This window comes from Patiria miniata, unplaced genomic scaffold (assembly GCF_015706575.1).
Source record: "Patiria miniata isolate m_02_andy unplaced genomic scaffold, ASM1570657v1 HiC_scaffold_13, whole genome shotgun sequence".
Taxonomy (NCBI): domain Eukaryota; kingdom Metazoa; phylum Echinodermata; class Asteroidea; order Valvatida; family Asterinidae; genus Patiria; species Patiria miniata.
Genome location: NW_024037051.1, coordinates 6,890,193 through 6,916,056, shown reverse-complemented (window position 1 = coordinate 6,916,056; position 25,864 = coordinate 6,890,193). Strand labels below are relative to the sequence as shown.

General features: G+C 40.1%; 1 protein-coding gene across 2 annotated transcripts in view; it reads right to left on the bottom strand.

Annotated features, from left to right (window-relative positions):
• LOC119721160 overlaps window positions 1–25,864 on the bottom strand; it is a 64,049-nt gene that overhangs the window by 9,697 nt on the left and 28,488 nt on the right. For both annotated transcript variants that reach the window (XM_038191021.1, XM_038191023.1), the window contains exons 8-12: window positions 24,653–24,828; window positions 23,791–24,151; window positions 22,637–22,828; window positions 21,324–21,488; window positions 18,255–18,432 (exon numbers count right to left, since the gene is read on the bottom strand). In XM_038191021.1, coding sequence (XP_038046949.1) covers window positions 18,255–18,432; window positions 21,324–21,488; window positions 22,637–22,828; window positions 23,791–24,151; window positions 24,653–24,828 — 1,072 coding nt within the window. The remainder of the gene's footprint in view (window positions 1–18,254; window positions 18,433–21,323; window positions 21,489–22,636; window positions 22,829–23,790; window positions 24,152–24,652; window positions 24,829–25,864) is intronic.

Below are 25,864 nucleotides of genomic sequence, written 5' to 3'. Positions count from 1 at the left end.
CCATTTTAGAGTCTGGCCGCCACTGTGATGTCAAGTTTGAGTTGCATTATTATATGTGTGTAGTATGAACATGGGTGCCATCAGGATTTTTTTCTAAAGGGAGGGGGGGGGGGGGAAGGGGGAGGGGCAAAGCACTCATCAGAAGCGGTGACAAAGTCAACCGCTGCGTAAAAAAAAATCGAAAAAGGGGGGGGGGAGAGGTAGTAACCGGATGAGGACAATATTATTGTTAAAATTGTCCTCATCCTGGCATTTTAACAAATTTCGCTGGTTCCCGCACAATCAAGAGCATAGAAACTCAGCGTTGTCAACCAGTCGACATACCATAGCGCAGTAGGGTATACGTGCACTTTTGTCAACAACCACAATGGCAACTTGACTTCGGTTTGCGAGGCATATTCAACGAAATTTGAGAAATAAAGACATTGTCTTGAAGTTTATTTCTTGCGAATCAAGTCAGCCTGATATAAATAATAATAATAATATTGGATTGCTTTTTCGGGGGATACATTGTACAAGAATATACGCAGTAAGGTATACATGCACTTTTTGTCAACACCCACAATTGCAACTTTACTTTGGTAAGCGAGGAATATTCGATGAAATTTGAGAAATAAAGACAGTGTCTTGAAGTTTATTTCTTGCGAATCAAGTCAGCCTGATATAAATAATAATAATAATATTGGATTGCTTTTTCGGGGGATACATTGTACAAGAATATACGCAGTAGGGTATACATGCACTTTTTGTCAACACCCACAATTGCAACTTTACTTTGGTAAGCGAGGAATATTCGATGAAATTTGAGAAATAAAGACAGTGTCTTGAAGTTTATTTCTTGCCAATCAAGTCAGCCTGATAGAAATAATAATAATAATATTAGACTGCTTTTTCGGGGGATACATTGTACAAGAATATACGCAGTAGGGTATACATGCACTTTTTGTCAACACCCACAATTGCAACTTTACTTTGGTAAGCGAGGAATATTCGACGAAATTTGAGAAATAAAGACAGTGTCTTGAAGTTTATTTCTTGTGAATCAAGTCAGCCTGATAGAAATAATATTAGACTGCTTTTTCGGGGGATACAAGAATATATTGCACTTGCTGTAACAGTATTGCACTTGTCTGTGACTCATGCAATATCTCTTGCAATTTATTCTTGCATCCCCTTAAAGCAATCCAATTTTATGTAGACATATAAATCATTCAGCAAATAATGTATACAGCTATCACCTTGTGCCTAATGAATACCATTATAAATACACGTACATTTCACTAGTCTTCGACTCATGCAATGTTGTTCTAGCTCGTGCAATGTATTCTTGCATCCCCCTCAAATCCATCCAATATTATGTAAATATATACAGAGTCAAAAAAAGCAGAACCCAAACCCCCAAAAATGTATTTCATATTTTTAAAAATATGTAGCACCAAAAATAATAATGACTGGAAAGCCAATTTCAAAAGCTACTTTTAGATGAAAAAAATTACTGAAATTGCTCAATCCGTTCAAAGAATACCACCATTGAAACGCAATGACCCTAAACCCTGTCTCATCCAAAAAATTTGACTGTTTGGAACAACAAAGAAAATGACACAGAATACTTGTTTCAACAATTGTCACCAACTGTAGCACACAAGATTTTGATTAACAACCCTGGTTTAGGCAAACAATATGATTTATTAAATCTACTTTTTTAAAAGACGGGCCTTCAAAAGGACTTTGTTGCATATTATTAACGTTTAAACTAAGATTTCATCGCTGGTGATGTTTGAAGACAATTGTGACGACGATTGCTGAAATCGCATTTTTTGGACGAGACAGGTTTTAGGGTCATTGTGTTTAAATGGTGATATTTTTTGAACGGATTGACCAATTTCAGTAATTTTTCATCCAAAAGTAGCTTATGAAATTGGCTTTCCAGTCATTATTATTTTTGGTGCTACATATTTTTTTTAATATGAAATATTATTTTTGGGGGTTTGGGTTCCGCTTTTTTTGACCCTGTAAAACATTCAGAAAATAATGTATACAGCTATCAACCTCTGCCTGATGAATACCATTATAAATACATGTACATCTGAGGCACTGTAAACAAAGCAGCTTGTTACAACTTGTTACGCAATTTAAGAGAGAGAGTAATATCCTGTTTGTGACACATCCAATTAACTTTTATTACCTCAAAACATCGCCCGAAGCTTCAAATGTCAATTGAAATTGGTGGGCTTGCCTGTTTCCATTTGTATCACCGTGATGACGCAAGATGTAAAACCTTAAGTGGGCAAGGGGAATTCTAGGGGCAGCTAACAACCGATGCAATAGACCAATACGTTAAGGCAGACGCGGAGGACAATGGTTTTGTATCGTTTTGCTAGGCATGTCTGATAGAACCTTTTGTGCATTCATTGTTACTAGACTAAAAAAAAAATCCTCTCAGTATCTGCAGCACATAATTATATTACCTAGACGGTGCCGTTAATACCAATAATCTGAATATTCGGTCTTCTATGCCAAATATCCGCATTTTTCTCAATAGAATATTAGAAAAACATGAGCAGACATGATTTTATTTTATTTGTGCAAGTTGCATGGTTTCATTGTGGATAGTCACGTTTAGACATTTCCAAAAGGAATTTAGCACTAATTTTCATCTATAATTCTGTCCAATATCAAATGGTCAGCTAAATCTGAAAACAAATATACAGACACATGCATGATGTTCTTAATAAAGGAATAAATGTCTGCCTGAAAGGTGTTAAACACTTTGTTGAAGACTGGTTGGAGTCTGGAATCACCTCGGGTAATCATCGGCATACCGACCAAGCACAAATTTATTCCCATTCTAAAATACCTTTCCGGGCAAAAAATCAAAACTTTTTGGTCCAAAAGTCAAAACAAGTCAAAAATAAAAAATTTCCAATGACTTTGTTCACCAATTTACTTTTTGTCTTTTTAAACACCCCTCTAGCTATATAATGAAGTGTCCAGCCCGCGAGTAAGACATTGAAAACTCCTTTTATGGAGATTGGCACACTCATTGCGCGTACTGCGCGATGACGCGCAGATGAAGCTGTGGTGAGTGCGTTGTGACTCACTTGTAGTATTGTGCATGCCTGATTGTGAACGTTCAACCAATAAAACGGCAAAAGGCACTGGATTTCACAGGAGTCCAAATTGTGACACTGGAAAAGTGTTTTAAGACCAGCCAGCCATGTCTTTATCATCCATGATGGGCTCGCGACCACTGGGAGTGGGTAAACTGTCTTTTATGAATATTTATGAATATTTATTAGCTCAATGCCACTTCCCAAATATTTGATCAAATCCAAGTTTGAATAAGTTTACATACTAAACTGAAAATGCTATATTATTCGAAAATATGGTGCCAAGATGTTATTTACAATATGTTATTTACAATTTGAAAAAGCCTGAAATCAGGTAATTGCAGGATTGGAGGACTTACATCTCAGCTACAACTGCCCCAGCACTGTATGGTTCAATAGAGTCATCAGAGAATAGATACAATGTAGTACATGGTTAATACAAGTGTTACAAGGTTAAACCCCTAAGCATTCAAGAAGTAGTTAAAGGTAGAGTTGATCATTTGCAGCTATCCAAAAAGTAACTGACCAAATTATTGTTAAAAATCTAACTTGGTTAAAGATAGTAATGCTTTAAACTCCCTGTGAAATTATTCTTTCTGGCATGCTGTCATTTTGAAGAAAAACAATAAAGAAGGTCATTTCCAAAGATGAGTCAAGTGATGCATTTTTGGAAATTTCTGTTAGTAGTTGTTTTGTAAATGGGCAAATCCGTGAATGGGTGTGATCTCACATACTGAAATTTGTATCCTCGCGGAGACATTTCTTTGTTCTCATGTAGTAAAGTTTTTGAGTTTGAAAGTGAAGTTTCAAAATGCTCTTACTTTAACCAGAATTAATTTCCTTGGCTGAAAACTCTCCCATTTTCGACAGATCAACCCACCTTGGAAATTCCTAGTTTTTGAGTAAAATCCATATATCTATTTTGTGAAAACCTTGTGGAGATGTATTCATCTATAGAAATTGCCCTGTGGAGACGTATACAATCTTTTGTTCCCTATTGTGTGCACGTCTCCAGAGGGCACAGTGTATCAGATCAAGCATTGACACGACACACACGCGTGAGCAGTTGCTATTATTCGTCGGTTCAGTGAAGTCGTGTAGCTGCAATCACCTAAATGAGACTCGAAATACGACTCGGCAAGTTTTGAATTGAAATCGAGATGCTTTCTCAGAATACACAGCATTCACAGAGTTCAAACTTCATCAGGTTAGTTGTTAAGCACCCGTCTTTAGATTTTGAGCACCTTTGTTGCTTCAAACGAAAACAAACGCACATAATGACAAAATGAGCTACTCTACCTTGTAAGGTCTAAAACAAATATATGTATTTCTTTATATATGGGGCACTCTATAAATTTGGGGTGCACTTTTTTCCCTGTGCTGTTAGCACTAACATCTATGATTATAAATTTCCAATGCACTCCTTAATGCAGTCATCTATCAAGAGTGATAATGAATAGCAAACTTCGTCCCAATTAAAACAAAATTGTTTGAAGTCAATTCTTCATGACACTTGAATGACAAATTACAAATAGCAAGGTAACAGGGACAGGAAGAATGTCAAACTTTGGACCCTGAGTTTATAGAATGGCTCACATTGATTGGGAATAGTTGACTGGACCCCCCCCCCCCCATCCCCCCCTTCCCATATTACATTCTGAAATTGAAGAAATCCAGGAAACGAAAGCTTGGACATGATCGTGTGACATGTTGACGGTCGAGACAAGAGAGCAGACACTATCACAGATATTTGCGCAGTGCTTGGAAACAGGATGTTGCAACACTGTACAAGGATTGCTCCACCGTGGTTCGAAGAAACATGGTTAAAGCACTCTTGCATGATCGGCAAACTTAATTATTGCTGGCCACGTTTCCAAAAGAAGCTTGTCAACACGTAGGAACGGTCCCAATTTTCGAAGTAACTCTGTTTTATTTGATTGATTAGTCTAGGGTTCAGGTCCATTAGTTATGCAAACAGAATCTACGGCAGTCGTGTAACTTGTTTACGAGTGTAAAGGTTGCTGAAATTTTCCAGCGCCAAAGAGTAATCTGTCGTTTTCTCAAACATCCGATAAACTTTTTGTTTTAGATTGAAATTTTATTCTGAGAACGGCTGAAAAACAGGCCAGACAACTTGTGACATGCTCCCGCTAAACCCAGACATAGTCGACAAATGATGTTCTTTAACCAGTTCTCGCCGTTTTTTTTTGTTTGGCTGAAAATTTTGATTTTTGTAAACGGCAAGATATAGCAGCCAATTTTTGATATACAGCCAAATGCCACAAATGCTGATTCGCAAGAGTAATTTAAACAATATTTGTATGACATTTCTTACAGCGATCTCATATTTTTCTGTGCCCACAGAGCCATATTTGTTACACAGCAGGCCGAGCACGACGGCCAAGTTCAAGTTCAACACACAGTCTGCCTCCACAGACTTCTCGGACTTTAAGTGTGTTTACGAAACAAATGGGGGATTAGCGTGTTTAGACATCATCCGAAGGTCGCGACATGCTTGATGTTTTAACTCCTCTGCCATGCCTATGTATACAAACAGTCATATGTGATAACACGACGCAAACTGGTTAAGGTTTAGGCATTTTCAAATTCCTGAGGTTTTCAGCTTCAAAATGACAAATGACTTTTGTACTGTGACCCTATCACCCTTGGAGAAGGATTAAGTGATAACAGACTGACAACCCAATTACGAGATAAACATGCAAAGTGAAATGCTTTTTTGTATCAATTTCTATACAAATATCTGTTCACTAAATCAACCAAAAAAACCCCCACATTCTGCTTGATGGATTACATTCATATTTTAGGAGGCTGCAAATTTATAGTAACTGATTCAGAGAATCTCATAACCTTAATATGGTTGGTTGCACCAAAAGAGGACTTTTCGTGCCCTTTGTGCGAAAACTTCTCCAACTAGTGTCCGGGTTTCATGGGAGCATGTCTCATTTCTGAACAAACCAATGACGCTGTCAACCGAGCAGTGACATACACTAGCCAGAGTGATTATCCTGCCACTGCAAGTTGTAACAATAAGGGGGAAGGGGAGTCTAGCCCTTTTTAAACACCTTGGGCTCCGGGCACAAGTACCCTGCAATGTCCAGAAAAGGAGAGTTGGGGGAGACCTAGACTGGTTCCCGGTCCATCCATTGCGGATTTTGAAAGATCCAATTGAGGGCAGGGATCAACCTCGTACCCAGGGTGTCGAGCAGTACGCGCGCGCCCATCACTACCTGCTCTCTCACCCTGGTATTGGATCATTTGCATGTGCAAGATTTTGCACACGTATGCAAATAAGGAACAGTCTGGTGCCTGGATATGCGTTACACATTAGCGTTTCTTTTTGTATGCGGTGTCTGGGGTAAAAACAGAGTCAATTCGTAGCAGCGCGACTGCGCGAGCACGGCGAGAGTTACGAAAACACGATTTTTGAAATCAAACTGCTACGATCTTATCGAGACAACATGCAGTTTCATATTTTATATTAATATGAGCAAATTGGAAAGGAAATTAGTATTTTCGAGAAGGCGTGGACGGTGGACGAATGATCGCGAAAACACGTACTGCACGTTGTGAATAATAGCACCAAGTACACGATAAAAATCCATTACTAGCCAATTGCGGTATCCAATCAGGATACAGGAAGAAAGTTTCCTATCCAGGGTTTACTATTGGAAACCGGGTTGGAAATAAAGTAAGCACTGGGGACGAGGTTGGGCGGGGATTAGTCTGGGAGACCATTGCAAGATAAATTTGAGTGCCGACGACGCCTGACGCTCACACGAAGACGCTGTGGCTAAAAGATGCGTACTGCACATTCAGGATGTCTAGCATATACTTTGCACGCGAACCAGTACATTACGCACACGCTGTGTGTCCTGGGAGGGGGTGTAATGTACTGTATTCGCAGGTTTTGAGTTCCACAAAGCTGAAACCTAAAACCATTGAAGGTGAAGTCGAGGTAGAAAAAAATCCATGTAAGTAGGGAAATGAGGAGTGTTGATAAATGGTACGCAAGACGATACACTGTCAGATAATAAATTGACTTAAACTTTGTATGGTGACAACCACAATGATTCACTGTGTACAGCAAGTCTATTAATGACCCTTTTAACCAGCCTTATTCATTTTCATATGGACGGGAGTACAAGATGTCCATTTCAATTTATATTTTGTAAAAGCAAAAAAAAATTGATTCTCAGTTAGTTTAAAAACAAGGGCGGATCCAGAACACAATTTTTGGGGGGCCAAAAATATTTTGGTCCCCCAAAAAGTGGGTCAAAAAATTACGGCGTGGGGTTTGGGGCATTCTACTTGTAGATGCTCTGTGGTGCGATCTGAGGCAATTTCTGTCCACTTTAACCAATGTTTTTTGAGGAAAAGATGGTGGTGTACTCATTGCCTGCCTTTATTGTGACGTCACATAAACAAAAATAGTTTCGCTTTTTTTGGGGGGGGGGGCATGGCCCCCTTTGCCCCCCCCCCCCCCCCCCCCGGATCCGCCCTTGTTTGGAAACTGTGGAATAAATCTAACCAAAGGCATTATTTTATTAAATTCAATATAAGGTTTCTAGAATATATATATGGGCATCTGGGACAGGCATAATTTTTTCAACAGTAAAACAATGTTTAGACAATTAGAGCGCTCTTTTATGATTCACTAGAAGCAAATTTTTTTGTTTGGGGGAGGGGGGGGGGAAAGCACATTAATAAATTGTTTGTTTTCAGTATCCACTATGGTCCAATTTTTAAAAGACCTTTTAGGGGCTAAATGTATAGTAAACAAGAATGGTAGAGAATATTCCTTTTTGATAACTCAGAAATTCACAACGCTGTGAATAATTCAAGACACGTTTGCAATATTAATGGGTGAACTGATGGCATATCACTGGCAAAGTTACGGTACATTGTGTTCAACCCTGTGGGAGTTCAGTAAATCAAAACAAATAGACTGAAATTGGATGAGGATCAGTAGTGATACACGTAGCCTCTGGGCCCTAGTAACAACCTAGTCCGAAAAGTTGGGACTCTCAATACTGTGTATGAGAGTCCCACAACTTAAGGTATTGAAAACATGCAATACAACTTCAGAGGTACATGCACATAGGGTCATTAATTTGCATGGACTTTTTTGTTTGAAGCGAATAAAATTGCTCCAAAATCTTGAAGACACATATGATAATTTGCATTTCATGCATTTGGTTCATTGTAAATAATTACACCACTCAAAATCCAAAGAAGAACGTTCAAACCCTAACCTGTTGATGTTTCAGCTCGGTCGATATTACATTTTTTGAAAAACCTAATTAAGAACAATTACAATCTGTATTTCCAATGATCAGTCGCTCGACAGATCGTTGGAAATCACCTACATTTCTTGATTTCTTCTAAATGCCATGAATCACATGAGTTTTACAGAGCCCAAGTAAAACTCATGTGATGGCCCTTTAAATGCTGCTAAGATTATCTTGACATCACATACACGTATAGTTAAATAAAGGCCTCATATTTTGTGCAACTTTCTATTCCCTTTAAATGTATGAAAACTATTTGACATACATTTTTGATTAATTTTATTGAAAAGTGCGCTTTTTAAAAACATTTTAAACTTTCCATGCTTGTCTTGACAAATGAGTGCGATGTTGCTGTCATGTCATTTCAGGAAGATACTGTTCAGTTTAAGGGGTTTTCTGTTAAAACTGTGAACCCAAAAATTACTCATTGAAAAAATTTGCGTGAAAACTTTGCTCACTGGTCTTATGTCATTAACTGAAACAACCAACCACCAAAGAAAGAAAATTTACGATAGCAAACTATCCAAAATTGTGGCATATTTTGATATTGAAATAGCTGTAACATTGAGGTTTCCGCCTGAAATGACATCACACCTTTGCTCATGAATATGCAAATTGCATTAGCATACAAATAGAGAGGGCACTGAAAAGCCCTTAAATGAAAATAAGGCAACATGGGACACAAAGGTGCATTTCCAAGGATTGCACGAAAAAAATTACATTACATTCCCTTTAAGGAATATCATCAATAAAACAAAAAAGAAAAGAAATTGCCAACGGGCACACTGTTTAAAAACCACTTTCAATGATTGTTTTCTTCGAAATGATATCATTTCAGGTGGAATAATTTCACAGGGTATTCAGTCCGAGTCCATTCTTCATTTTGAGCAAGGTTTTTCTCATTAAACCGGGAGGGTTCGTTTCCTGGTAAATACCAAGATACCGACGTGCCTTTAGCAATCAACTTTCATTACCGTGTATAAATATTAAATGCGACCACAGAAATACCTATCACAGCTCCATGAGGTAGGTCGATCTTATATCAGACTTGATCACTGCTTTAAGTGACAAGCTGCCAGGTACCTCCATTTGCAACTCTGGGAAACCTCACTCCTCGGGGGGAATCAGTGACGGCTAGCTTTAACGAGATGAGTGGCTGTGTCGGCGAAATGAGTGGGCCATTATTTATGGCATGCGCATAAATTCAGCCGATGATTATCCTCTTGATGGCAAAAATACATGCTTATTTTAGATGGCTTAAAGGGGCACTAGGTCCTGAAAGCCCCGAAAATTTCATGTTTTGGATTGTTTACTTTGCCTATTTCAAACATCTGGTTGAAAGGAAACCAACCTAATGTCTTACCGTTCCCGAGAAAAGACTTGTTTACATCAGACACGACGGAGTACGAATACGTTTTTCGTGTCGTTCTCAGTGTACGATATACACGTTGTGTGTCTTAGGAACAGCGGTGACCAATCATCATCAATGCAAACAAGAGTGGTTTCTTCAACATCCGCAAAAGGCGAACACTTTACGAATGAAATAACAACAAGCATCCGAATAGCTCGAATTTATGGGGTCCCAAAAGTGGACCCCAAAATTCTTTCTCGCAAGCATAATACAGGAATAACACAAAAACGCCCAGTTTTGAAAGGGTAGTTGTGTGGATGTTTATATCCTACTTTCAAATGTTATTTCCGATCAACATCATATTGTTCAAAGCGCGTTTTGTAGCCCAATTGGGCTGTTCCAGGACCTAGTGTCCCTTTAAGATTGGCTGAAGTCTGGCTGATTGGCCCATTTTGCAGATACCATATATATATATTTTCTTTAAGTGGCTATAAATAAAGATTAAGAAGGGGAGCCATGAGGAAATTAATAATGCATTCTTCGGAAGCTAGCGCTATCATAAAATGAAATCAAAATACAAGGCATGGCAAGCCGAGTAGAGCTGGTCCCAAACTTCTATTAGATTGATTCACAATGGCTATTTACTGGAAGCTTTTCATGCATCTGGTCTACACAGTGGCTGGGTTTAGCCCTTTCACTAGCGGTGCAGGGTAATTCTATATGATAGCACTGCCCGGCTCACAAATGACAGTAAGTGAGTCAGTCAGTGAGACACAGGAGCGTAGCAAGGTAATTAGGTGTTGGGCCTTGAGCCCAAAACCTATTGTTATTGTAAGAATTTACTTTTTTTTTTTTTTTTTAGTTCTCCTCAGCAAATTCGTTTCCGGAACTGTTTGTCGAAATGAAAACACATATGAACTTTAATTGTCAATACACGAATGCGCAACCCACTGAAGATGTGCTTTTTGTAATTACGTCATCATGACGTCATCATGGGTCACGTGACGTCACTTCAAAATATAACAAATTTAATCTTTGGAATTTAATATAAAATCAACCGTGAGAGACCGAAACTTGCATTTTGCGGGAATCGACATGATAATACATGCTCTTCCTTTTATCCTGTGCGCGTAAAATCACGTGACCCTTCCTTCCGGTCGAAACCGGAAGTGCCTAATAATTTGAAAGTGGAAAAAGATGTGAACTTGCTTTCAACGGTGTTGGTGTCTGCCTGGATTTACCTTTTAACAAAAATAATGGGTGACGCCATGAAGAGTTGGAGCGCCCTCTAGCGGCAGGTTAAAAAACGCGAAAAACACATTTTCACTTGATGTCTGTGGCGAAGTTTGCGGTATTCGCTTCAAAATTCATGTACATGATGACCTTAATGCAGAAAAGACCTATGCGTGAAAAAAATTGATTATGTCATCAGATCGGAAGTTACAATAAAAAGACCTTTAAACCTTCAAAAATTGCTAAAAAATCAACCATGATAGATAAAATCAAGATTTGGCTATATATAGCACAGTTAAAATAGCTCTTGAACTTTCTGGTAATGACGTCGCAATGACGTCATCAAGTATCATATTACAAGCAATCAAAGATTTCTAGATTTAATCTTTGAAAATCAATATAAAATCAACTGCTACAGATTTGATTTTGTTTTTTACGGCAATCGATACAATATTGCAGGGTCTTCATTTTTGGTATTAAGTGCAAAATCATATGACCCTTCCTTCCGGTCGAAATCGGAAGTGCCTTATCATTTGAAATTGGCAGAAGATGCGATCTTGCTTTCAACGATGTGAGTGTCTGCCTAGGCAGTACTGTACAAAAATTTTACAGCTGACGTCATCAAATGTTAGCGCGCCCTCTGGCGGCATGTTGAAAAAGTCAAACATGGATTTAAACATGCATATTTTGAGTTGATGTGTGTGGCAAAGTTTGCGGTAGTCCATGGCCCAACACCGTGTGGTTGTTCCTACAACCTCTAGTTTTTATTGTGGTGGTAACAGTTTCTTGAAAAGGGAACTTGCAAATCCATGCTGAAATGTAGACACGCTTTTTTTTTGTCTCCGGACACGTGGCCTTCGTAAAATCAAATAGTAGGGTGGGGGGGGGGGGGGGGGGGGGGGGGAGAGAGCCGGTGAGGCGCTGGTGAAAAAAGGACAATTAAATGGAAGAGGGCAGTCATTAGAAAATATTGGGGTTGAGGGGTTGGGTTAAATACCCCATAACTGTGTTTGTGTTTAAAAGTCCATTACTACATAAGTACATGAACGACATGAATGATCCTTGTACCGAAATATAGATTATGAAAATAAGGGTTGCCATTTGGGTGTTCTTTTTTTTTTACTCGCCCTGTATAGGCTTTAAGCATGTACATATTTACAAGTTTAATGCGGAAAAGATAGATGAAGTCAAGGATGATTACATGGTATGCTTGAGCGCTCTACCGTTTCCTTTACAGTGCTGGCATGCATATGTTATCCCTAGAGCTTATGACTGTAAGGACTTTGGAAGTTGGTTATCAGTACCTTGAGTCTGATAAAATAATGATGAAATATGAGGAAAAGATAAGTGTTTTTGTTTGTTTTTTTAATTTCAAGGATGATTACACTTGAGCAGTCTACCGTTTCCTTTACAGCATAGGCATGCATATGTTATCCCTTGAGTTATGATTGCAAGGACTTTGGAAGTTGCTTATCATTCCTTATGTTTGTTAAATTTCAGACCACAATTTGCAATGGTTTTTTTTATGGGGAATGTAGAAAGCAGTTAAGCCAGCAATATCACAGATTATGTATACATTGAAATTAAAACCCATATTCTCTGCTTTTTGCTGATGAATATGCAAATCGAATTAGCATAAAAATATAAAGGGCACTGAAAAGCCCTTAAAAATGTCAAAATGAAAATAAGGCAACATGGGACACAAAGGTGCATTTCCAAGGATTGCATGAAAAGAATTACATTACTTGGGCCCTTTAAGGAATATCATCAATAAAACAAAAAAGAAAAGAAAATGCCGACGGGCACACTTTTTAAAAACCACTTTCAATGATTGTTTTCTTCGAAATGATATTCAGGTGGAATAATTTCACAGGGTATTCAGTCCGAGTCCGTTCTTCATAAGGATAATACAGGAATAACACAAAAACGCCCAGTTTTGAAAGGGTAGTTGTGTGGATGTTTATATCCTACTTTTAAATGTTATTTCCGATCAACATCATCTCGTTCAAAGCGCGTTTTGTAGCCCAATTGGGCTGTTCCAGGACCTAGTGTCCCTTTAAGGTCGGCTGAAGTCTGGCTGACTGGCCCATTTTGCAGATACCATATATAATATATTTAAGTGGCTATAAATAAAGATTAAGAAAGGGAACAGTGAGGAAATTAATAATGCATTCTTCGGAAGCGAGCGCTATCATAACATGAAATCAAAATACAAGACAAGGCAAGCCGAGTAGAGCTGGTCCCAGGGTGCACAAACTTCTATTAGATTTATTCACAATGGCTATTCACTGGAAGCTTTTCATGAATCTGGTACATTCACTAGCGGTGCAGGGGTAATCCTATATGATAGCACTGCCCGGCTCACAAATGTCAGTAAGTGAGTCAGTCAGTGAGAAGGTTAAACACAGGGGCGTAGCAAGGTAGTTTTTATTGTGGTGGTAACCGTTTCTTGAAAAGGGAACTTGCAAATCCGTGCTGAAATGTAGACACGCTGTTTTGTTTCTCCAGACACTTGGCCTTCGTAAAATCAAATAGTATGGTGGGGGGGGGGGGGGGGGGGGGGGGAGAGAGCTGGTGAGGCGCTGGTGAAAAAAGGGCATTTAAACGGAAGAGGGCAGTCATTAGAAAATGTTGGGGTTGGGTTAAATACCCCCCCCCCCTTCCCCCGCTGGCTACGCCTATGAGATAGGCCGGCAATCTGGGACAGGCAAAAATGAGTGTACACATACAGGGTGAGTAAAAAAAAAAAAAAGGAAACCCAAATGGCGCCTCCTATTTTATTAAGAAGTTCTGCATGTAGCGCTTTTCAGGTCAAGGATGTGAAGGCCTAATTAATAAGCTTTCTTTTAGTACAAGAATCATTCAGATCACTCATGTACTTTTCCAGTTATAAAAACATGGTTTCATTTTTACTGAAATATCACAAAACTTAAATGTGATCCGTGGATTTTAAAACGGTGTTTGTGTTCAAAACACAAACAGGTATATGTTTTTTCGTTGTCGTGTGAAGAGGGCTTAAGCCAAACTCCTGGTTAGACGCGTGATAACGGCCCGGACGGGTGGGAATTACCATGAATACTTGTCAAAAGACCCAGACAGCTTAACCGCTTCACTAGCCGCGCACGGCGGCTTTCAAATTTGCAGGGCTCTGCGCTCGATCAGGTGTCGAATTCTGTCAAACCAGCTGATTACATTTTTTAATATTCATGATCCTACGTTTTTGGCTTTATTATTGAACTTTGATAACAATAACTTCATAACCATATTATTCAAGCACAATATCTTTAGCTTATAATGAACTATGAAATGCCACATATCTTTTATCGGTTCGGGACCACATCTCTCAAAAATGACACAATACATCTGTTATATACTGTATTTATTTTTTAGCAATTTGGGAACAGGTATATCTTACATAAGGAGTGATTTGCTTAAAAAGTTTTATGAATATTTCCGTTTTAAATGTCATGCGAAAAATCAACAAAATAGCACACCTGGAACAATCGCGATTAATATGCCAACAGGTATTAAGGCCCGTTATCACGTGTCCAATCAATTAAGGTAATTCCGTTCATTGCATTTTGTACTAGAGCTCAGAACAGGCGTTCATCCTTGTGTGTAGGATCCGTGATTTCACTAAGATCCTTCATTCACTGAGGTTGTTTTCACTGACCAGTGTTGTAGTCGAGTACCTTTTTCCGAGTACCGAGTACTGCCGAGTACTTAAGTTGCTGAGTACGAGTATGAGTACAAGTACTTGTACTTCTGAGCACGAGTAGGAGTACGAGTACTTGTATTTCCGAGTATAAGTACTAGCATTTCCGAATACGGCCATACGGCAAATGGTTCATTGTGCGTAATTGGCCCAGGTCTGATCAGACAGATATACAGACCCACTCACGGCTAGCTGTTAAATGTGTTTGTCCGGACTTGCACAGCGAAAAATCAGGAAATCTTGATTTCTCCACAAGCCAATCAAGTTCTGCATGTAGCGCTTTTAAGGTCTACGATGTGAAAGCCCAATTAACAAGAATCATTCAAATCACTCATGTACTTTTCCAGTTATGGAATTTTGAACACAAGCACCGTTTTAAAATCCACGGATCACATTTAAGGTATGTGATATTTCAGTAAAAATGAAACCATGTTTTCAGTATCATGAAAACAATATTAGAATAATACCAAAAGTCTCCGGGGTAGCCAAGTAGAAGGCAGGGCAAGACTATAAACTCTGGACATTACAAAGCATGTTGTTTTGACAATGGAAGCAGAATGTTACGTAAACAAATGTTATGATGAGTGGCAGTTATCATGGTTATGATAATCTGATGTGTTTTTTTTTGATATGTGAATTGTTTTCATTTTGCTGAAATGTCACTTAACTTTATTGTGATCCATGGACAAAATTACAAGACTGTGTTTGTGTTTAAAAGTCCATTACTACCTAAGTACATGATATGAATGATCCTTGTACCAAAATATAGATTATAAAAATAGGGGTTGCCATTTGTTTTTTTTTGTTTTTTTTACTCGCCCTGTATAGGCTTTAAGCATGTACAAATTTACAAGTATAATGCGGAAAAGATAGATGAAGTCAAGGATGAATACATGGTATGCTTGAGCGCTCTACCGTTTCCTTTACAGTGTAGGCATACATTATGTTATGTATATCCCTAGAGCTTATGATTGTGAGGACTTTGGAAGTTGGTTATCAGTACCTTGAGTCTGATAAAATAACGAAGAAATATGAGGAAAAGATGGGTTTTTTTTGTTGTTGAAATTTCAAGGATGATTACATGGTGTGCTTGAGCAGTCTACCATTTCCTTTACAGCATAGGCATGCATATGTTATCCCTAGAGCTTATGATTGCAAGGACTTTGGAAGTTGCTTATCAATCCTTGTGTCTGTTAAATTTCAGACCACAATTTGCAATGTTTTTTTTATGGGGAATGTAGAAAGCAGTTAAGCCAGCAACATCACAGATTATGCATACATTGAAATTAAAACCCATATGCTATGTTTTTTATCCACAAATATTGATATATTTGTTCAGGCACAAAACTGAAAGACTTTGGAAACATTTCCCTTTGAAATATCCGTGCTAAAATGATCTAACTAATGCAACCCTACGTTTGTTCAATTTAAACTGCTTTAGCCCTGCCTTACTAAATAAAACCCTTAATGGCCATAATTTCACCACAGATCCTACACACAAGGATTAACGACTAAAGCCCTCTTCACACAACGCCAAAAAACTCGCAATGTTTGAGAGATTTTCTCAATGATTGAGAAATATTACATAATGGCCATCGTGTGAAGGGAAACCAATGCTTGAGAGTGACCAGCTTTCCTTGTGAATTTCTCTCAAACATTGAGACATTTTGGTGGAGGTCCTGACCTGCGACAAAAATTACGTTAGCGGAAGTTTTCTCACGGAATGCATGCGAAACCTTCGTGTGCAACCGAACCTTGTGAATTGTACAACGTCCCTTGCGAACTGTCCTGTGCGCATGCGTAGTAACGTACCTCCGCACGTGCGTGTGCATGACCAAATGGAGTACAGCTAGCTAGCTATACGTGGTGGGCAAATAAAGATGGCGAACTTCAGTATGCGGGCGATCGTGTATCTACGGGTGCCAGGCCCGGTTCCAAAATCCAACATACATGTATGTCATAGATAAAGGGCAGGGTTTTGAATTTTTGAGGGAATTTGGGGGTAAATGACGATGACAATAACAAAACGCACCACGAAAATAAAGATGGAAATCACCGCGCAATGTACGCGAGCACGCAAGTCGTGCTACATGGCACCAACCGGCCCGTAAACCACGTGGGAAAATCTTCATTTCTACCCCAAGAAACTGTTCAAAATTACCAAAACAAATATGCCATTACATTGAGAGAAGTCTGCTTTAGGTTGGCAATGTCATTTTTTAGGAATAAAAAAACATTTTTGATTCTAATTTGACCGAAACAAAACATGCAGGGGCCCTACGCTACACAATCGCCAGTATGCGTAAGTTGCTGTTCTGTGTTCTTGATACATTTCTTGAGCTCATTACATCACCACAAACAAAAGAGACAGCTGAAAATTCAGCGAGAAAAAAAGGCTTCCTTCCTGGAAAGGTATTGCCATGCATTTCGTCTTCTTTTTCTGTCGAAATCTTCCGTGGCATTGCTTTTCGTGGGCTGCTTCTTCCCCCATTTTTCTGTGTTTCTACGGTCGGTAAGTTTGCAACTGCAGGGATATAAATTCGCGCTACTGCACTGGTACTAGTTCCATTTATCATTGCAAGTCCCACAGTGTAGTGGCAACCAGCGAATTGCGCAATATGTCCTCTCAAAGATCCATCTCGGTTTTGCGCTCGTTGTCGTGTGAAGCCTTGCGAATGTAGTGGAGCGCGTAATGATAAGATAAACAATCAGCACTCGTAAAATGAGTCTCAAACATGTTTTTTCGTTGTCGTGTGAAGAGGGCTTAAGCCAAACTCCCGGTTAGACGCGTAATAACGGCCCGGACGGGTGGGAATTACCATGAATACTTGTCAAAAGACCCAGACAGCTAATAACCGCTTCACTAGCCGCGCACGGCGGCTTTCAAATTTGCAGGGCTCTGCGCTCGATCAGGTGTCGAATTCTGTCAAACCAGCTGATTACATTTTTTAATATTCATGATCCTACGTTTTTGGCTTTATTATTGAACTTTGATAACAATAACTTCATAACCATGTTAACGCCAAGCACAATATCTTTAGCTTATAATGAACTATGAAATGCCACATTTCTTTTATCGGTTCAGGACCACATCTCTCAAAAATGACACAATACCATCTGTTATATACTGTATTTATTTTTTAGCAATTTTGGAACAGGTATATCTTACATAAGGAGTGATTTGCTTATAGTTTATGAATATTTCCGTTTCAAATGTCATGTGAAAAAAACGACGAAATGGCACACCTGGAACATTCGCGATTAACACGCCAACGGGCATCAAGGCTCGTTATCGCGCATCCAATCAATTACAACACCGTCACTGACCCGTATCCAGTGAGGTCAATATTACCAACCTGTATCTACTGAGGTCAATTTCACCGACCTTTATCTATCAATTTCACCTGTATCCATAGGTCAATTTTAGTGACTTGTATCCACTGAGGTCACTTTCACTGATCTGCATACAGAGGTCACTTTCACTGACCTGAGGTCACTCTCAATGACCTGTATCGACTGAGGTGGATTGCACTCACCGGTATCCACTGAGGTCAATCTCCCAGTAGGACCTATCCTGATTGGCTCCATTGAATAGCACCAGGAGGAAGCCATCCAGCAAAGTCATGCCAACACCTTTATCAGTCAGTTCGATGAATTCACCTCCACTTCCAGCTCCACCAGTGACCTCGACATTGACCTCGTTGATTAAAATATCTGGTAAAAAAACAGAGAGCATGATAATTAAGTCATACTTTACAACAGGCATCACAACTGGCATCCACACAATGAGCATCCCACTCCTGCACCCAATTTCTTCAAACGCTTAATAACTTACGATGCATCGCAGCAATGCGAAGCGTCGTATCTCTACGATGCGTCGCAGCTGCGACGTGTTCTGCGATCCATTTCACAAAACACGTCGTAAGTGCGACGCGTCTAGGTGCATTTATAGCACAACTCGGTGACTGTTTTATGTATTTAGTCAGCGTAAAGTAAATAGTTGTCTGATATTCAACAAAGAGTCGTCGGATCTCAGCTCGAAATTTGTTAAAACGTAAAACAAAATGGCGGCTGTGCGATGTAATTTTGAAGGAAAACAAGCTCTCATTGGACTGTATATCTACTTTGAAATTTCAACTCCAATATTCCGGTCTAATTCATAATTATTCGGTAAATTTTTATATTTACAACTTTACACACATTGCCTCAGTATTATAATCTCGTTTATGTAATGTTTATGGCATAAAACTGGCTTAGAAAATGACTCTTCTTATTTTGTGATGACCACTAGACACGTCGTAACTTGCGAAGTGTTTTAAGCCGTTGTCAAGGAACTTACGATGCGTTCAACACATCGCAACTTTCATGAAATGGATGATACGACGCCTCGCGAGTTGCAACGTGTTACACGTCGTAACTCGAGTTGCGACGTGTCACAGCGCTTCGTGAAATCGGGTGCAACACAATGTCAAGGGCTCACAGCCAACTGACACACCTGAGCGAGCAGGACACACTAAGGGCATCCCACTCCAACACAATGCCCAACAGACAAACAATCAGAATCAACCAATCAGAATCTACCAACACAAGCACTTAAGGAGCAGCATCTCCAACTCTCCTCAGTCTCCTGACGATGACTAGAGCAGGCTAGTCGAAACGTTGAGACCAAAGACAGGTTCTTTTAGAACTTTAAAGCAGGACTGTTCCTATCAGAACTAAAAAGTACTTAGCAAAGGTTGATAATAAGCAGGACAAGTTCTTATCAGGACTAAATATCTACTGAGCAACAGTAGTTATTACCACATGGTGTTACCGCAAACCAAAACAATACTGATACTCCACCATGCAAAGCCTAAAATCTTATAATAAAGTCTTACTGTATCAAAACTGATGTCCGACTTTACACTTGATGCATTTGTCATTATATTTTCTGTGCAGGAACTGCAGATGCTTAGCACTGCTATATACTGCATGTAAGATGATCACGCTTCAATTTAACAGTCGGGCGACCAACTATAAACCGGCTTTTACCCAGTATAATAAACCTAAGACCGGTTGCATGCTTGCATTGGATTGCGCATTGCCAAGGGGTGGAGTGAGCATGACCACTTTTCAGATTAGTCTGCAAAAGCATGTGATGTCTTGGCACTGAGGGGACCACACCCAAGTATAGAACACGGAAGAATTTGTTTGTTTGCTAAAAACATCCCCTATCAACATTCCCGTTTTGCATTTTGAAGGTGCAGCCAAAAACCTTGGGAGTCTCATATTCCGAATGCAAGAACAAAATCTGTCGACAAAAAAAGAATTGGCAATGAAGAAATACCCAGTTTTAGGAGTCGTAGGTAAACCCCAGAAAGAGTCCAGTAGGATTCCCACAGAAATCTTAAATCAAATTCCATGACTTTTTCATCACTTTTCCTGGACAAAAATAGGCTTTTCAATTCCTAAGCTGTTTTGGTCCTTAGGAGCCTATTTACAATACACTGGCCTGTCATCACACTGAGACTCCCATTTTAGCCTTCCAGTTTGACACAAGACCACTGAGCACCACAAAGGCATACAATGGTGCACTGAACATGGAACAAGTATAGAGCATACATACATAACGAGGAAGTATAATTAACTGGAATGCATACTGGAAGACTGCCATAGTCAAACACTACGCATCATCACATATGGGTTTTGTAGGATTCCATGACTTTTCCATGTCTTTTTTTTTGGAGTATCAACTTTCCACGACTCCTTGTAAAAAAACAAAATTCCATTACTTTTTTCATGACTTTCCCATAATTCCAGGATTTTTCAGAATTTTTCTCCGATTGTTTGGTTCCTGTTCCAGGGATACCCACAAATTTAAGCATGGACTATACATATCGGGACATAGGGCATAGCACTCGCTCAAATAATGCTACACAGACTGCACACACGCGCACTGTACATGCATATGCCTACATTGTGTGTGTGTGGGAGCACTGTATACGTATTACGCGCGCGCGCGTCCATGCACACAGCACGCATCGGGATTTCGCGTTAAAAAAACGCGGTGTATATTGCTGGAAATACACTACTATTGACTAGGGCAATGGGTTACATTTGACCAATCACTATAAGTTTTACATGAATGTAATGAGAAAGTATTAGACGCGCGTACTCTAACATGCCGTTTGATCCAAATGATGACAACAAACGCTTCGGAAGTTATAGCAGGTTTTCTTGCGCAAAGTACGTTTTTTCACACCTTGTCATTGACTTTTACTGAAAACGTGTTGCCTTTAACTGGAAAGGGCAATTTATTGTCAGATGACAAACAAAATAAGTCTGTTACTAATTGAAAGAATGTGAGTTCCGATATCAAATAACGCGTGATCCAGAAATATTCTTCGTTGTGGTCTCGATATACTTTTCATTTAACGTTTTAAAACGGTCCTGTTGCTGCGTTTTTACTACACTTCTAATTGTAACAAAGCAAATGAGCGCTATGTTCCGCTATGTCTTGCCCTTGGTGGGATTGGAATCTGGGATGTAGAGACGGAAGGCAAAGAAAAGAAAGCTTTGCCAGCCCGTCTCCCTGTCAGAAAAGCAAAATCTGCCGCGAGCACTACCTGGGTAGGCTGACCCTGAAGAGCTGCCGCTACAGTTGTTGGGTCCACCGGGGGAAGGCAAGCCCATGGTGAACACGTCAGAGTTGAGTCGTTGGTTACCAAGGCAACGATTGATGGTCTCGTCTCCAGTAGCATGGTTGGAATCCTCCACGACAACAGATCGGCCTAAAAAGTGGTGAGAAGAAGACGGTGCGAATTCCAGTACAGGGCTTGGCCAAGTTCTTACCACAGTTTTGCAAATTTAAGAATTTCTCTGGGGAACCAGTTTCCAGGGGTAAGTTTCAGACAGCAATTTGGCACAGAAACTATGAAGAGTTTAGTTCCAAAATATGATACATACATTTGATAAAATTGTAAGTAAAAAAGTTGCACGGCTATAAAAACTTACAGAACATACACAGTACAGCAGCCATTAATAAACTACATTTTTTGCTTTATTGTATTCGACTGCACTGTATTACAATGCACAGGGTGGATCAAAATAAACGAAACCGAGATATTATTGCTAATTGGAACAGAAGCAGGGCACATGTGAATCAAAGGGAGATATCCTCTGTTAGGGTTGAATCTCCTCTTTAAAATGACACCCTGATCGTGTCCTTACATTCACAGTGACTGAGCAGTGACCAATTTTATGAAAGGGTCTATTTAGAGACTTGCGCCACTTTTCAATTGTAGTTTCAATTGTCACAGAGTGAAAGGCTATGGTTGCCAATCAAGGCAGGTGGGAAAAAAAAGAGGTTTCACCATGAAAAGTGGCGCAAGTCTCTAAATAGACCCTTTCATAAAATTGGTCACTGCTCAGTCAACCGTGAATGTAAGGACATGACCAGGGTGTCATTTTAAATAGGAGATTCAACCCTAACAGAGAATATCTCCCTTTGATTCACATGTGCCCTACTTCTGTTCAAATTAGCAATAATATCTCGGTTTCGTGTTTTTTTTTTATCCACCCTGTATTTAGTCACTGAAAACTCAATAAAACCATAGAGTGGTTTCGGGCGCTACGGGAGTAACAGACAGGGCGGATTTGGGCGCTACAGTGAATAAAGGGTTAACTACATAACAACTGTCAAAACTGACTTTGCAAAAACTTGAGAGTACATGATTCTAAAAGGTAACCAAATGGTTCTTAATGCATTTTGGAAACAAATTCTTTACATCTACTTTGTCAAAACAGGTTCCAGACCCATAGGAGTGGATGCTTCAGTTGATACTGCACAATGTATAGTACTCCGGAGGCCATGGATTTTGAATGCAGTTTCAGTATAGTTTCTTTGTGCAATCAAAAAATAAATAAATAAATAAATTACCAGGCATCAACTTGTCTACCAGAGAGTTGTGAGCGTTGTCCTCCGTGGAGTAGACCACAGCGTCCACCAGACTCCTTGAGGTGGCCTCAGTGTAGTGTGGGAAGGAGCCGCTTGGAGCGCGGTACAAGGCGATGGCGTTGGGGCCCTCTTGCAAGAATCCGCCGGTAACTCTTGGCTTGAGTTTGAGGTCGACTAGAAAAATAAAGCCACAGAAATTTACTGTCAGCACAGTACGGATTTGCTTTGCAAAATCAATTCAATGGACGAAATATAATCTGATGGTACCCCAAATTTTCTGGAACTGTCTGGCCGATGGCCGGTAATTTGAAACAGATTGTTGTTCATAATAAGCAACTGTGGTGAGTGTACTGTTTAAAGCTGTGCTTTTCAGGCCCCTTCCCCAGTCCGTTTATACTGTTAAATGCACTAACATCAAATAGCTACCAATTGTCCTCAGGTCCTTTCTGTTTTCATTTTTACACAATTTTTTGGAAGGGGGTCAGGGATCAAACAGGAAGGGGGGGGGGTGGTGGCAACTGCCTAAACCCAATTCGTCCCCGCTCCACTTATCACAGACCAATAAGGGCCCGGCTCAATTCATATCTGGGACGAGTTCAGGACAAGTTCCGGACATTGTATCGGGTATAAGTTGCAAGATTCTGAACAACTTCCCCGCAATCTTCCTGCAATGAAGTTATCAGTATTGCAATGTAGTTATCATTATTGCTGATGAAACTTTTTCCGGAACATGTCCGGAACAAACGCAAAGCTTCTTCCGGACAAAGTGAATGCTTCTACCCGCAACTTGTCTGGAACTCGTCTCAGATATGACTTGAGAGGGGCCCTAACAGAAGTGACCAAGGACTGAAGAGTCACCTTGCCAGATTTTAGCAAACCTCAATATGTCTTGTCAAATTTGTTAAAAGTCACGGGGCACACTTTCAGGGCGACAGTTGTCCCTGCCCCATCTCTGAAAGTCACAGTTGGTTGACTTCTGAACTTCTAGCACAAGAATGCTCAGAATGGGAACGTGCGTCAATGAGGGCAGCAAACAGATATAGCCCACTTAGCTTATGTTATGATATAGCTCTCGCGCAGCCTACAAAATTAGTAAAGAGTTTGCCTTATTGAAGTGACTGATCTTTCACATATACCTCCTGCGGTATCCTGCGCACCAATCACAAAATAGCCGTTCGCGTCAGTGCGCTTGCCATGCAGATCCACAGTCACGTAGGACTGGTCGGCGCTGTGACTGTTGAACAGGACCAGGCTCAGGTAGCGCATCTTGACGTTTCCCACTCCGCCGTCGTACAGTTCGATGAACTCCTCCTGGGTAGACTGGCCCGGGTGCTCCACGTTAACCTCGTTGATGATAATGTCGTTGGAGAACACAGGGCAGTCATTGAAGCTCCGAGGGGTTTGGGGTCGGACGGCGTAGGGGGCTTTCGAGCGCAGAGCAGGCGATAGGCAGCGGCTCAGTGAAAAACCTGACAGCTGCACGGATCTGGAATCAATCTGTGTATCAAATGTTGAACAAAAAAAACAAAAATGACTGGGGAGAAAATATGAACTTGTGACCTCCCGAACAAAATTAGGTTGGCACAATGGTCCTTTGCCTCCTCCATGGCCCTGGTCTGATTTCCACCAAGGTCCAATAGACTCATACACTGCGCATATGGGCAATTTTTTGTGTTTCTGGTATCAAAAGATGCGCAAGGCTCGAGGCTTAAAAGTCACAACAGCTCGGGTCGCAATTTTTTTTTCAAAGCTATCGCGGAAAAAGTCGAGGGAGGGGGGCTGATTCCCCCCCCCCCCCGGCCCCTTTAGGATTAAAGGTTAGCCAATTTTTCTGCTATGCTAAGCACAACTTTTCTGGTAACTGTTAAGCAGTGGCCCTGGTTAACAGTTTCTTCAACTGAAAAGAAAAACAACGGGAAAAAAAACCCTCCAAGAGTAATACAAAGCAGCAAGCACTCATTTGGAATTCAAAACCTAATATCTGAAAGTAAATCTTACAGCAGAGGCTGTGTCTGGTGTAAGCACATTGGTCAGCCCGATGGGCTTACTGTCCAGGTCGGTGTACACGACGGCGTCGATGAGGCCCTGGGATGAAGGTGGACCACTCTCCGGGAACGAGGTTGACGCAGAAGCTCTGTACAATGCCACAGCTCCGTACGTGTGTCGCATGAAACCTGCGCAGTGACGATAACGGAGACTTTAGTTTGAATTGTCCTCATGGGAATGCTAACTTAGTTAACTTAGTATTACTAACTGGAATCATGAAGTAAGTTTGAGAGCCAATTATGAAGTAAGTTTGAGTGCCAATGTTGGCCATGGTTAACTAAGGCAAAACAAAAAAATTGTCGGTCTCTGGTCAGCGCGCGCGTCGATTTTAATCATGCGCATCAATCTTTTTTATTTCAAAAATGTTCCACGGTAGTGCCAACAGCGCCCTCTATTGCCGCACCTCCTCAAATTTTTTTACCAAAGAGCACCAAGGAATGGGGAATTGCACCAAGGCAAATGATCTAGAGCACCAAGGCAAATTATGGAGGACACCAATGTACACGAGGACACCAAAAAAAGCAAAATAGTATCCCACCTTGTCTGTACAATCCAAGCTTGAAAAAAAAAAAAAGCCAAAAAAAAAAAAAAGCCGCCTCGCCGCATCAATTCCGGAACTTTGGTCTGACCAGAGACCGAGTATTTTTTTTTTGGCCTAATAAAAGTTTACTTTCATGGAAATGCTAAGTGGATAATTGCATTTGAAATTTCGGTGCAAAGCAAAAATTAGCTAATAGACAATCGGCAGTTTTGTAGTAATCGTACTCCTACTTATACTCGAGTACAACTCAAGTAGGACCCTTTTTTGTGAATACTTGTACTCCAACTCTTACTTGAATATCACAACACTTGGACTTGAATGTCCGGTTCTCATACTTGAGAAGTAACATACTCAGGCTCAACAATTCAAATTCGAAATCATGCTCCATCCTTAAAGTACTTGTACTCTTTATTTGGAGACACACGTAGTCTATTTAATTGATACTTACGGAAGAGTAACGAGCTGTGGAGAGTATCAATTTTCTTTATGTTGCTCTATGCACAGACATATGTACAACTATGTGAGATCTCATCACTTGAGATTTTAATTGTTTTCACTTGTACGTACTCACACCTGTACTTGTACTTGAAGGTCCACGCACTCAAACTTGGCTTCTCAAAACT